The sequence below is a fragment of the Tachypleus tridentatus genome, chromosome 13 (genome assembly GCF_004210375.1).
Source record: "Tachypleus tridentatus isolate NWPU-2018 chromosome 13, ASM421037v1, whole genome shotgun sequence".
NCBI lineage: Eukaryota > Metazoa > Arthropoda > Merostomata > Xiphosura > Limulidae > Tachypleus > Tachypleus tridentatus.
In genome coordinates this window covers 41,649,874-41,662,226 of record NC_134837.1, presented here as the reverse complement: position 1 = coordinate 41,662,226, position 12,353 = coordinate 41,649,874, and the positions used below count along the sequence as shown (strand labels likewise).

At 34.7% G+C, this 12,353-nt stretch overlaps 1 protein-coding gene across 5 annotated transcripts; it reads right to left on the bottom strand.

The window, feature by feature from the left end:
- Nucleotides 1–2,335: 2,335 nt before the first annotated feature.
- Nucleotides 2,336–5,191, bottom strand: LOC143241088 (polyubiquitin-B). Of its 5 annotated transcripts, XM_076484612.1 has the most exons (3): nt 4,790–4,978; nt 4,048–4,228; nt 2,336–3,545 (listed from the first exon to the last, which is right to left on the bottom strand). In XM_076484612.1, the coding sequence occupies exon 3, from the start codon at nt 3,537–3,539 to the stop codon at nt 2,622–2,624; it is 918 nt and encodes a 305-aa protein (XP_076340727.1). In that variant the 5' UTR covers nt 3,540–3,545; nt 4,048–4,228; nt 4,790–4,978; the 3' UTR covers nt 2,336–2,621. The 5 variants fall into 5 exon arrangements, with proteins under 5 accessions (XP_076340727.1, XP_076340726.1, XP_076340730.1 ...); XM_076484611.1 differs by lacking the exons at nt 4,048–4,228; nt 4,790–4,978 and adding an exon at nt 4,985–5,191; XM_076484615.1 differs by lacking the exon at nt 4,048–4,228 and having other exon boundaries at nt 4,896–5,001.
- Nucleotides 5,192–12,353: the final 7,162 nt, after the last annotated feature.

Sequence of the window (12,353 nt, the reverse complement as noted above, 5' to 3'; positions counted from 1 at the left end):
AATTTGTCCCAGTAATTATAGACATATTAGTCTCATATCAATTTTGGGAGAATTATGCAAGATGCTTTGTAGTCAGTTAACTTTTAGAATTTTATGTGATGGTCACTATGATTTTATAAGGGAAAAACCTTGCCTTACAAATCTTTGGAAAGGTTATTGCTTATGTAGATCAGGGTAAAGGTGTAGATTTGGTGTATCTGAATTTTAAGAAACCATCTGACAAGGTGCCACATAAAAAGCTTGTAAAAAAGTTATCTATTGGTATGGGTAATAAATTAGCAAATTGAAATAGAGAAGTGACTGGGTGGAAGAAATCAGAATTGTTACAAATGAAGTTTAGTTGAAATGTATTAATGTTGCAAGTAGGGTACTTCAGTTTTTATGAACTTTGCTCTTTTTCCAATACATAAATGATCAATAAATTACTTTAATGTACAAATGATGTTAAGGTATTCTTAGCTGTGAAGATGGTGCTGCTAATTTACAACAGGATTTAGATCATTTAGTGAGTTGAGCAAATGAAAAATGGGTTTTAATTATAATAAATACATAATAATGCACATGGGTTATCATAACTTAAATTGTAAGTATAACTTAGATGGGAATAACCTTACCAGTGTCATGAAAGAAAGATGATCTTGGTATAATAATTAATCAGTCTCTAAAGCCATCCAAACAATGTGCTGTTACTAATGGGGGCAAATAAAATTTTAGGTAGTATTTACAGAAATATTGAAAACATTACTGGTTAGACCATATTTGGAATATTGTGCTCAGTCTTGGACTCCTCTCCTTAGGTAAGACATTGAATTGTTGGGAAGGGTTAATAGAATGGTGCCTGGGATGGAGAGGTTAAAATCTCCAAAATTTTCTCTTGAAAAAAAAAAAATTATGAAGGGTCTGAATTGAGATGTTTAAGATTGTAAAAGGAATTCAGTGTTGGTGCATAATCCTTTTTAATACTAAACAGTGAGAATAGTAGGGCTAGGAAACACCAAGTTGAAGTATATGAATGATAAAGACTGGCATTAATGTTTATATTTATTTAATAGTTTAAAACAGGGGTTAACCAAACTTTGTAGACCTGCAGAGCTTCACCTCAAAGAAAAAACATTCTGTAGCCTTTATAATAAAACAATTTATCACTAGCACCAGATAAAGTTTCCTTAAGCTTTTAGAATAAATTTATTAAAAATATAAATATTTAAAGAAAAATTTACTTCAAAGATTTGTTTGCAAAATTTGTATCAGTAAAAGTACAGTGTACTTATTTATTAGTGGCTCAGATGGACTTGCTTTTGTTCACAATGTAGTTCAATATTTGGAGTTATGGTTGATACCATCGCCCAATACCTCTCAAGTCTTCTGGCATTCATTTCACTGGAAGTGCATGATGATGAAGATAGGAATGGATACTCTCAGCATTGGGGTGTTTCTCTTTTCTTACATGTGCCAATAAGCTTGGAATTTTTCCAGTCATAGTTGCAGCCCCATCAGTACAAATACTTCAGCAAACCTACCACTGGATCTCATGTTCTTCCATAAATCAATCAATCAGTTTAAATATTTTCTCACCTATTGTTTGAATAGGCAAAGATTTGCAAATTAGTATGTCTTCTTCAAAACTAGCTTTGTGAATATAGCAAACAAACACAAGCAACATCTGATGATTCATCCACCTGAAGCAAAAAAGTTAATTGAAATTGTATTAACACTTTCACTGCAAGAATTCCCCTAAGCTGAATAAAATATTAAAAGGCCCAAAATGTTGCAAGCATCTTATATTAGATATATTTTACTTTTTTTTTTGTATAGCATACTCAGATTAAATTTTATAGCTTTAGGAAAAACTATTAACATTCTAAACATTCCTCACAGAGCCCAAGGGCTCTGCAGAGCAGTTTGAAATACCATGGTTTACAGAAGGGAATAACCAAAATGGACAACCTCGTCCAATGATGTCCCAAAACATGTTATACTAGTCTTCATGACAAGGTAGTTCAGCAATAAATATAAAACCTGCAATATACTATTATCAATAACAAGTGTTTGGTCAAAGATATTCCTACCAAAGCTTTTAACTCGGAATTTAGAACTGTGTGACAACCAACTTGAAGAACCCTACTATTGAGCAAAAGGCCTTGTTAGCATTGAGTGTAGCAGATGAAATGTTTCACTCAAATTCTTAGAATTTGAGTCTAAACAGTTATGTGACAAAGTTTTCATTAAAATCAATACCTAACGTCTTCATATACTAAAATCATAATGTTGTTTAATTTATTATATTTTCATAGCATTTTTCTTAAAAATGTAACACCAAGCAGTCACAAGATGCTCCTGGTTTGAAAAATGTTTATTGTGATTATACAGTCAAAAGGTTGCCAATATTAATTATGCTAAATCTGAGCATAATGAAGGTTAATACAAATATTTCTGTACAAGCATTCCTAGGTTACATATGTTGGAAGCAAAATAACCATTTTGAAAAAGCAACTTAAAATTTATTACTTAAATGTAGTGTAATAACGCTGTAAACAATTTTTCACATCTTCACTCCCACCCTTGGCAAAATGTCTCTTCTGCAAAACTCAATTCTTGTCAGGGAATTTCTGCAAGAGATTCTAGATACCACCACGTAGACGTAGAACAAGATGAAGAGTGGACTCTTTTTGGATGTTATAATCTGATAGTGTTCTTCCATCTTCTAGTTGCTTTCCTGCAAATATTAACCTCTGCTGATCAGGGGGTATTCCTTCCTTATCTTGAATTTTAGCTTTTACATTTTCAATGGTATCACTAGGCTCAACCTCTAGAGTAATAGTTTTTCCTGTCAATGTCTTTACAAATATTTGCATCCCACCACGTAATCGCAGGACTAAGTGTAATGTGGATTCTTTTTGAATGTTATAATCTGACAATGTGCGACCATCTTCCAACTGCTTTCCTGCAAAAATTAATCTCTGCTGGTCAGGGGGTATTCCTTCTTTATCTTGGATTTTGGCTTTTACATTTTCAATGGTATCACTAGGCTCAACCTCTAGAGTAATAGTTTTGCCTGTTAAAGTTTTTACAAATATTTGCATACCACCACGAAGTCTAAGAACCAAGTGAAGGGTAGACTCTTTCTGAATGTTGTAATCTGATAGTGTTCTACCATCTTCTAGCTGCTTTCCTGCAAAAATTAATCTTTGCTGATCAGGGGGTATTCCTTCCTTATCTTGGATTTTGGCTTTTACATTTTCAATGGTATCACTAGGCTCAACTTCTAGAGTAATAGTTTTGCCTGTCAATGTCTTTACAAATATTTGCATCCCACCACGTAATCGCAGGACTAAGTGTAATGTGGATTCTTTTTGAATGTTATAATCTGACAATGTACGACCATCTTCTAACTGCTTTCCTGCAAAAATTAATCTTTGCTGATCTGGAGGAATTCCTTCCTTATCTTGAATTTTTGCCTTTACATTCTCAATAGTGTCGCTGGGTTCTACTTCTAACGTAATGGTTTTTCCTGTCAAGGTTTTTACAAAAATCTGCATTTTGAACTGAAAGAAAAATAAAATTAGATTCAAAAGCCCCAAAAATATTCTTATAACTCAAGTCAATATCATAATCAAGGATTCTCAAATACTGATTATAAGTCAGGAGTGTTACCTTGAGACAAGTTACAAGTTCTGGTCTTACAGATTTATTGAAAAGAATTTACATGACTGCTACTATGATGATTCTAAGGATGGCTGAATTATCTTAAAAGGGATAGGTTAAGAATTTTTCACTTGAAAGGAGAAAGTTAAGAGAATATCTTGCTGAAGTTTAGAAAATTATCTAGGCAACTGATGTAATAAAAAGGTCATTTCTTTGATAAAAAAAGCAAAAAACTATACCTTATACTTTAATTTTAGTTGTTTTAGTATTAGTAGAATCTATGGATATACAATATTAACAATCATTAAAATAAAAAAAAGACATCTTCAAGAGTTTCCACTGAAGATGAAAGCTTTTCTTCCAATTTAAAATAATAACAAATGAAGTAAATAAAATTACTACCTTTCCACCAAAATTTGGTTATGATAGATACTACAGTTACTCAATACTGCACAGTAATGATAACACTAAGTATATTTTTTACGTATCTTAAAACTTAACTAATACTGCCAGAACTGCAATATATTTATGTTGACATGAAAAGCTGAACAGATGATTTTGTCTTCGTGTTACAACAGAAGTGCTACTGATAAATATTAATACAAAGTTAGAAAAACCATTATTTTCAGTGACAATACTAAAATTATTCAGTTTTCGTTTGTACAAGTTTATTTGACACGAGTAAAACAGGACTTACAATTTTGAAAGTGAAAAGATTAAAACATTATATGCATATAAGCAAAAACATTATTAATAACTGGTTTTAGTAATATGTGAATTCTTTACTAAACAAATAAACTGTTAGTATTGTACACTAATAAAGTTATTAAATTAATTTACCCTCTTTTAGTTACGTTAAACTATTAAAGTTAACACTGATGGTGTTAATATTTTAACAGTAGGACCACATTGCTATAGTCGCACCTCCACACTGTTTCACTTAATACTACCTATAACGTAACGATATTTTAATCTCATATTTAAATTTTAATTACTTAATTAAATATTGCTAACGTTAAGCCTAGCTTTATAAATACGGATAATAATCGATATACGAAAACCAAATTAATTATACTATCAATACAAAAGTAAGTACTAAATTGGAATCAAATTGCACTGCATTAAAATAGTGGCGAACCCTAACCTTATTTGTACTTGATTGTGATCAAGCAATCAGATAATGATAAAATACAAAGTCTTAGTCCTACTAGTACTATTAAATCTTAAAAGTTTATGTCGATAAATATTACGTATCAAAAATTTCCAATTTCACACTCAGTGTAACAGTATACACAAAAATTCAGCCAACAGCTAATCCCACTGTAATACCCAAACCAACCTTGTATTCTGGTTTTATTTACCAGTTACTTTCAGGCGCTGTTGCTGATATTACCCACCGAAACCGCAATCACATTTAACCAATCAAAAAGTTCCACGGGTAAAAAGAAAATGAGTGTCGGTAACTTAATTAATTCAGCGCCCTCTATCACAGTGTGATAGCAGATCAGCGGAATATCGAGGCGTCATTCGAATTACGTGCGTAGATGTCATAAAAGTTCTCTTGGTAACACCGTCATAAGTATTGGGAAATAATATATAAAAAAGGAAGAAGTAAATACTACGGTTCATAAAAAAGAAAATTCTCAAGTTTATGAAAAAGACTTTGACATTAAAACTTTTCAAAATAATTATCAACCATTTTGACTTTATTTGGATGTAATTTGAGGTTTAATTAATAAAATTCCCTTTATTTATTACAAATGCAGGTGTAGAATTTAATGCATATATATACTCTTCAAAAAAAGAAACGCAAAAGGCAAAATTTGAGACATATTGTTAACAAGTTTATTCCGAGTAGTTCTCTATGACTTGTGTGAAACTTTGCACATCCACTGCTGAACATCCAAAGTCTGCAAAGGCGAAGTCCACGCTCACTAGTTGAAGTTTAACGTCACTCAACGTCAATAACGAGTATGCCCCCCGTGAGCATCAATAACTGCTTGGCATCTCCTACCTATGGAAGCGATGAGATGACGAATCACATCCTGTGGAATGGTTGTCCACTCAGCCTGCAAAGCTGCTGCAAGCTGAGGTAGAGTCTGCGGTTGAGGTTGTCGCCGTCGCAGACGTCGATCCAACTCGTCTCAAAGATGTTCGATGGGGTTTAAATCTGGTGATCTGGAGGGCCAGGGAAGGACTTTGATGTTGTGGTGTCTCAAGAAGACAGTGGTGAGTCGGGCTGTGTGAGGACGGGCGTTGTCATGTTGAAAAACGTCGTTGACGTTCACCATGATGGTTGCACATGGGGCCTAAGAATCTCGTCGACGGTTGCGTATGGTGTGATCGGAAATCCTACGCAGCCCTGGTATGGTTGAGGCAGTAGACGTCGCAGTGGTGGTCCTATCCCGAAAGTGACGTAACCAGATGTAGCGATCTTGTGCGGGCATGGTTGCACGAGGTCTGCCAGATCGTGGACGGTCACAAGTTGATCCATGTTGTTGGTGACGATTCCATAGCCTTGTGATGGTGCTTGGGTGGACATTCACAGCTCTGGCAACATCTGATCGAGATTCGCCTGCTTCCAAGCGACCAATGGCGTTGTTGCATTGTGCTTCAGTCAGTCTTGGCGTAACTGTATTGCGTGTCGGTGGCTTAACACTGAGCTATGGAAACCAAGAACCCATCACTTTTATAGGGATTTTGCACATGTTAAACCTGCAGAACATGCAGATCTCTTAAACAAATGTATTGGACACGAATGCGTTTTGGTGAAAAATCCGATGTTTTCCTCCCTTTTCAAAGTGCACAACTTTTATTGTCATTTTGGTTTGACAATCAGTGCCTTAACACGTGTAACATCACATACTCTGAGCTTGTAACGTTATTACATATATTTCTCTTTAAAATAACAAAAATATCCCTTTTGCGTTTCTTTTTTTGAAGAGTATATATTGAGTCATGGCACAGCTAGTAAATTAGGGCTCTTGATTAGCAATTTGATAGTCGCTGGTTCGAACTCCCATCCTACCAAACATGTTTGTCTCTTCAGCAATGTAGAAGGTAGAAAATAATGTTCAATCCCGTTATTCGTTGGTAAAAGAGTAACTCAATAGTTAGACCCTCACTGGTACATGGTATGCTTGATGGGCAGAGTACAGATAGCCACTCGTGCAACTTTGTTCTTAATAACAAAGAAAAAACAGAGTATATGTTTTATTTATGTACATTGGCCTTCCAAACTATTTTAGTGCAAAATAAAAGTGTATTTACGTTAGGCATTCTAGCGGTTGCAAAAATAATGTCAGCATGATAATAATGATTACTGAACAAAACATAATTGTTTTTACCATTTAAATTATCTTTAAAATTACGCCATTGTAAAAATAAAAGTATTTTAAACAAAAGAGAATCGTCAATAGTCGCGGCTGTAATTACATCTTAAGTCGATTGAGAGATAGAGCTATGGGCTAAACGTTTGTACCTAAAAACAAAAACGATCGGTTATTGTGCCGCGGCGAAAATATGTGATATATTTATAGCAACCTGAATTATCGTAATGTTATGGAACGAATATACCTAACCTGTAAAAAAAAGCCAGTGTGTGTCATATCACGCTTGATTTTTCTTGATGTTTCGAAATAGAATGAGTCATAAAAACCAAAATAGAATATTTCGATTACTGTCTGTCCATTACGATTTTAGTAATGGGGATAAAAGTTCGTCATGAGTGGACGGGGGCATGAGGTGCCGTGAAACCTTACAGATGTTGTGCGTGTTCTTATAATAAGCCAAAGGTAAAAACATATTGTGGGATCACCTAGCCTAGAGATAAATGCATAACATTTATCACAAAAGTGATAATATCGATTCATGTTTAAACTTAAATACTTTCTAAATTAATCTATTTTCTGTTATATCACCAATATTGTTGTTTTTTTTTTAATTTCTTTAATCAACAGAGACTCTAAATTAAGACATCAAAAATATTTTTCCAGGTTTGTTGTATATACATTTTATTTTATACTTTCAGTACACAGACTAACAACAGTATTATATTGCAAGGCGTTCGACTCGTAATCTTAGGGTCGCGGGTTCGAATTCCCGTTGCAGCAAACATGTTCGCCCTTTCTGCCGTGGGGGCGTATAATGTGACGGTCAATCCCACTATTCGTTGGTAAAAGAGTAGCCCAAGAGTTGGTGGTGGGTGGTGATGACTAGCTACCTTCTCTCTAGTCTTACACTTCTAAATTAGGGACGGCTAATGCAGATGGCCCTCGAGTAGCTTTGCGCGAAATTCAAAAAACAATTATATTACACTTTTGTTGCTTAGCGACATGACATAAAAGCCATTGTTGAAACGTGGTGTAACTAAAACATACTAGTTTTATTATGTATTAGAAGTTGTTAATTAAATTAACTGATATCCACCAATAATTATTTTATGAATACACCACAAATTCATTTCATGAATACTTTTAATTTCGCTTGCCTCACAAAGGAATTTACCGACGTCTGACTGTCTCGACTGTATTTTACTACTTCAAACTTGATTTCGTAAAATTTATTTATTTCAGTTAGCCATGCAATGTGAAATTAGCGTATACTATGAAACGGGTTTGCGAATGAAAGTACTTACCCCGTCAGCTTTAATAAACTAAACCAGGGGTTTCCAAACTTTTTAGACCTGCAGAGCTTCACATCAGAAATAAAATCATTCTGAAGCCTTAATAAAAAAAATATACTAATAATAGAAACAATCGGTCAGAAAAAGTTTACTTCAAGCTTTTAGAATATGAATTTATTTAAAATATCAATATTTAAGCAAAAGTTTTCACTTCTACTTGTTCAAAATTTTCTGCTTGCAAAATTTATATAAGTAAAAGCACAATGTACTTATTATTTATTAGTGGCTCGGATGGGCTTGCTTTTGTTCACAAAGTAGCTCAATATTTGAAATTATGGTTGTTACCTGCAAGGGCAAATCGTCTTCGATGTTTCTAAATTTGGTATTTGTAGTTGTATACAGTGAAAATGTTTGCTCACAAAGATATGTTGTTGGAAAACGCATCAACATTTTCAAAGCTCTGTTACTTATTTCAGGGTATTCCATGGCCATTTGAATCCAAAATTATGTAATTTCTTCCTACTGAAATTTTATTTTTAGGGTTAATCAGTTGAAATTTCTCTGAGCTGTTTTTTCCCTTTCAAAGGCAAACCGTTGGTATTTGCAGAGTCAACAAAGGGATTTTGAATCCATAGTAATATTTTTAAATGAGGAGGAAAATACTCCCCAATAGTTGTAAACAAATCAGATACGTGCTGCAAGACTGAAACTTTTGCATTGAGTGGTCTTGATTTTATAAAATTAACTATTTTTATGACATCACCCGATACCTCTTTTAAGTCTCCTGGCATTCGTTTCATTGCAAGTGCATAACGATGAAGACAGCAGTGGATACTATCGATGTCTGAGTTTTCCTTTTTTATGCGTGCCACTGCGCCTGAAATTTTCCAATCATGGCTGCAAATATTTGAGCAAAGCTGCCATTGGATCTCATGTTATTTCATAAATAAATAAATCAGTTTAAACATTTCTTCGCCATTGGATCTCATGTTATTTCATAAATAAATCAATCACTTTAAATATTTCTTTGCCTGTTGTTTGAGTAGACAAAGGTTTGCAAATTAGCATGTCTTCTTCAAAACCAGCTCAGTGAATATAGCGAACACAAGCAACATCGTATAACCTGCAACATTTGTTGATTCATCCATTCAAAGCAAAAAAGTTGGATTCGCTTTTACTCGCCTTATTAACTCCGTTATGCAATTTGCTGACATATCCTAGATTCTTCGAGAAACCGAGTTGTCAGAAAGGGGCACAGAGTTAATGTTTTAAAGAAATTTTTCATCATTCATGCACTCTATCAAATTTTCTGCGCATGATTTCATCAAATCTTCTGTAATTGTATGAGCTTCACGTGCTTTTGCAGTACGGTAACTAACACGACAAGAAGCAATAAGATCACCTTTGTTGTCCTGATGGACAAACGAACGAAATGTGTCTTTCCTGCCATTTAATTGCAGGAAAGTTTCTTTTGAAATACTCGGAAGTTTGATTTTTTTAATTGGGAGTGTTTCGTTTTTAGATGCCGTTTTAACTTTGCTGGATACAAACTACTGTTACTCAATACTGATCCACATTCAACACACAACCCACTAGGTCTATCATCATTACCTGTCCATGTAAAACCATATTCAATAAAACTTTCATCATACTTTATTTTCTTTCTTGTTTCGGTACGTCTTGGCCTGGCATGGCCAAGCGCGTAAGGCGTGCGACTCTTAATTCGCGGGTTCGCGCCCGCGTCGCGCTAAACATGCTCGCCCTCTCAGCCGTGGGGGTCTATAATGTGACGGTCAATCCCACTATTCGTTGGTAAAAGAGTAGCCCAAGAGTTGGCGGTGGGTGGTGATGACTAGCTGCCTTCCCTTTAGTCTTACACTGCTAAATTAGAGACGGCTAGCACAGATAGCCCTCGAGTAGCTTTGTGCGAAATTCCAAAACAAAAAAAACGGTACGTCTTGTATTATCCTGCGTCGAAGTGCTTGCACACAACAATAACGCCGGTAAATTCGTATTAGGCCTAGGCCTATGAAGATTTTTACTCGTATCAGATTTATTACTGATATTCAGCCACTTATCCATTATAGTATAAGGGTAACAACTAATTATTAATTTGTCTAAAATCGTATTCTTATATCTTTGGCACTTCAAAAGTGTTTGTTTGTTTTGAATTTCGCTACTCAAGGGCTATCTGCGCTAGACGTCCCTAATTTAGCAGTGTAAGACTTGAGGGAAGGCAGCTAGTCATCACCACCCACAGCCAACTCTTTTACCAACGAATAGTGGGTTTGATAATCACGTTATAACGCCCCACGGCTGAAAGAGCGACCCTTTTGATGCGACGGAGATTCGAACTCGCGACCCTCGCATTACTTGTCGAGTGCCTTATCCACCTGGCCCTGTACCAAGTTCGCCTAATTAAACCAAAACGAATCAAGCCTAACCTAACAATTACCAATTATAATTGTCATAAATATAATTATTCTTCATATAAATATACTTTGAAATTGAAACAGTTGATGTTGCATTTAATTGCATCACAATGTCTCAAACTTGGATAAGTTTCAGCTATGACGTCATGTTTGATTTCGTTCGAGATTTAGCCGCACATCCAGAGCTGGCTTTTAAAAGACAGTTGGCACCACTATCTAGGATTGACCGCTTTTTCGTACGAAAATTATCAGGCTATCTTGCATCTCCAATGACGCATGCAATTTTGAGATGGTGCCATATCTACTAGCAACCAGTGGTGCCACTGTCGAAGTTAGAGATTGTATTAACACTTCCACCGCAAGAACCTCCCCTAAGCTAAATAAAATCGTCTGGCGTTAGGCTGAATAAAATATTAAAAGGCCTAATACGCATTAAAGATGCGATATTAAAGATATATTTTACTTTTTTTGTACAGCGTATTCTGATTCAATTTTATAGTTTTAGGAAAAAATATTAACATTATAAAATTTCCTCGCGGAGCATAGTTGGACTAAACGATAGTAATTAATAAATCTGTGACGATAAAACTAAAAAAAAACAAAAAACGTTTAGGAACCAATTTTTCTATATTAGCGACTAAATTGACATTACCGTCCTATAAGCAAGAATTAATGCTTGTGTTGCAACGATGGAGTTGATGAAATTAGGACTTAACTAATAACATTTATGAATTTGACAAGTATTATTTAATTTCACAAGTAGTATACGAGTATGTTGAGTGTGTTCATTATATTTTCTGAAGTACATATGCAATTGCATTCGAACTGCATTGTTTTTGCCATATCGCTACATTTCATGTTTAGTTATGAATCATATCTTTCGTTACTCACAGGTGTTACGTAATAAACAGGTTTTTATTTCATTCCTTTTATAGATATTGCAGAACAATAGTGTACTGACTTCACCGACAGAACAATGGCTCTTTTAGCTCTTTTTTATATCTTAGTATTATATATAGAGCGTATTCAAGCGTATAAGTGTAACACGTGATATTATGTCATATGATAGAATGACATTCTAAAAAACTAGTTCTACTATTATTACAGCTGAACCAGAAAGAAAACTGTGCTGGATTTAACACTGCAAACTCAATTGCGTCATCATAATTTCATAATATGTATACAGAAGTTTGTTAAAGTAGATGTAGTTGGCATGTTTTCAAAACTTAGGTAATAGCGGTTTGCTCAAGGGGTCTCTGTTTTTATCGTTTGTCAGAAACGTTACGAAACTACGGTGACTCAGGTGTTTTGCACGGTACAGAAAATTGTAATAGCCAGTGTTGAACCCAGACCTTTCCACCAGGAGGATGGTTTGTTTGTTTGTTTATGAATTTTGCACAAAACTATATGAGGGATATTTGCGATAGCAGTTCCTAATTTAGCAGTGAATAACTACAATGAGAAGGAAGGCAGCTAGTTATCACCACACACCGCCAATTCTTGGGCTACTCTTTTCCCACTGAAAGAATGAGCATGTTTGGTATGATGGGGATTCGAACTTTCAACTTTCAGATTTTAAGTCGAGTACCCTAGCTACCTAGTGATATCAGGCCCCTCGTGGAAGTTGTAAAGCTGGAATGAATAAATTAAGG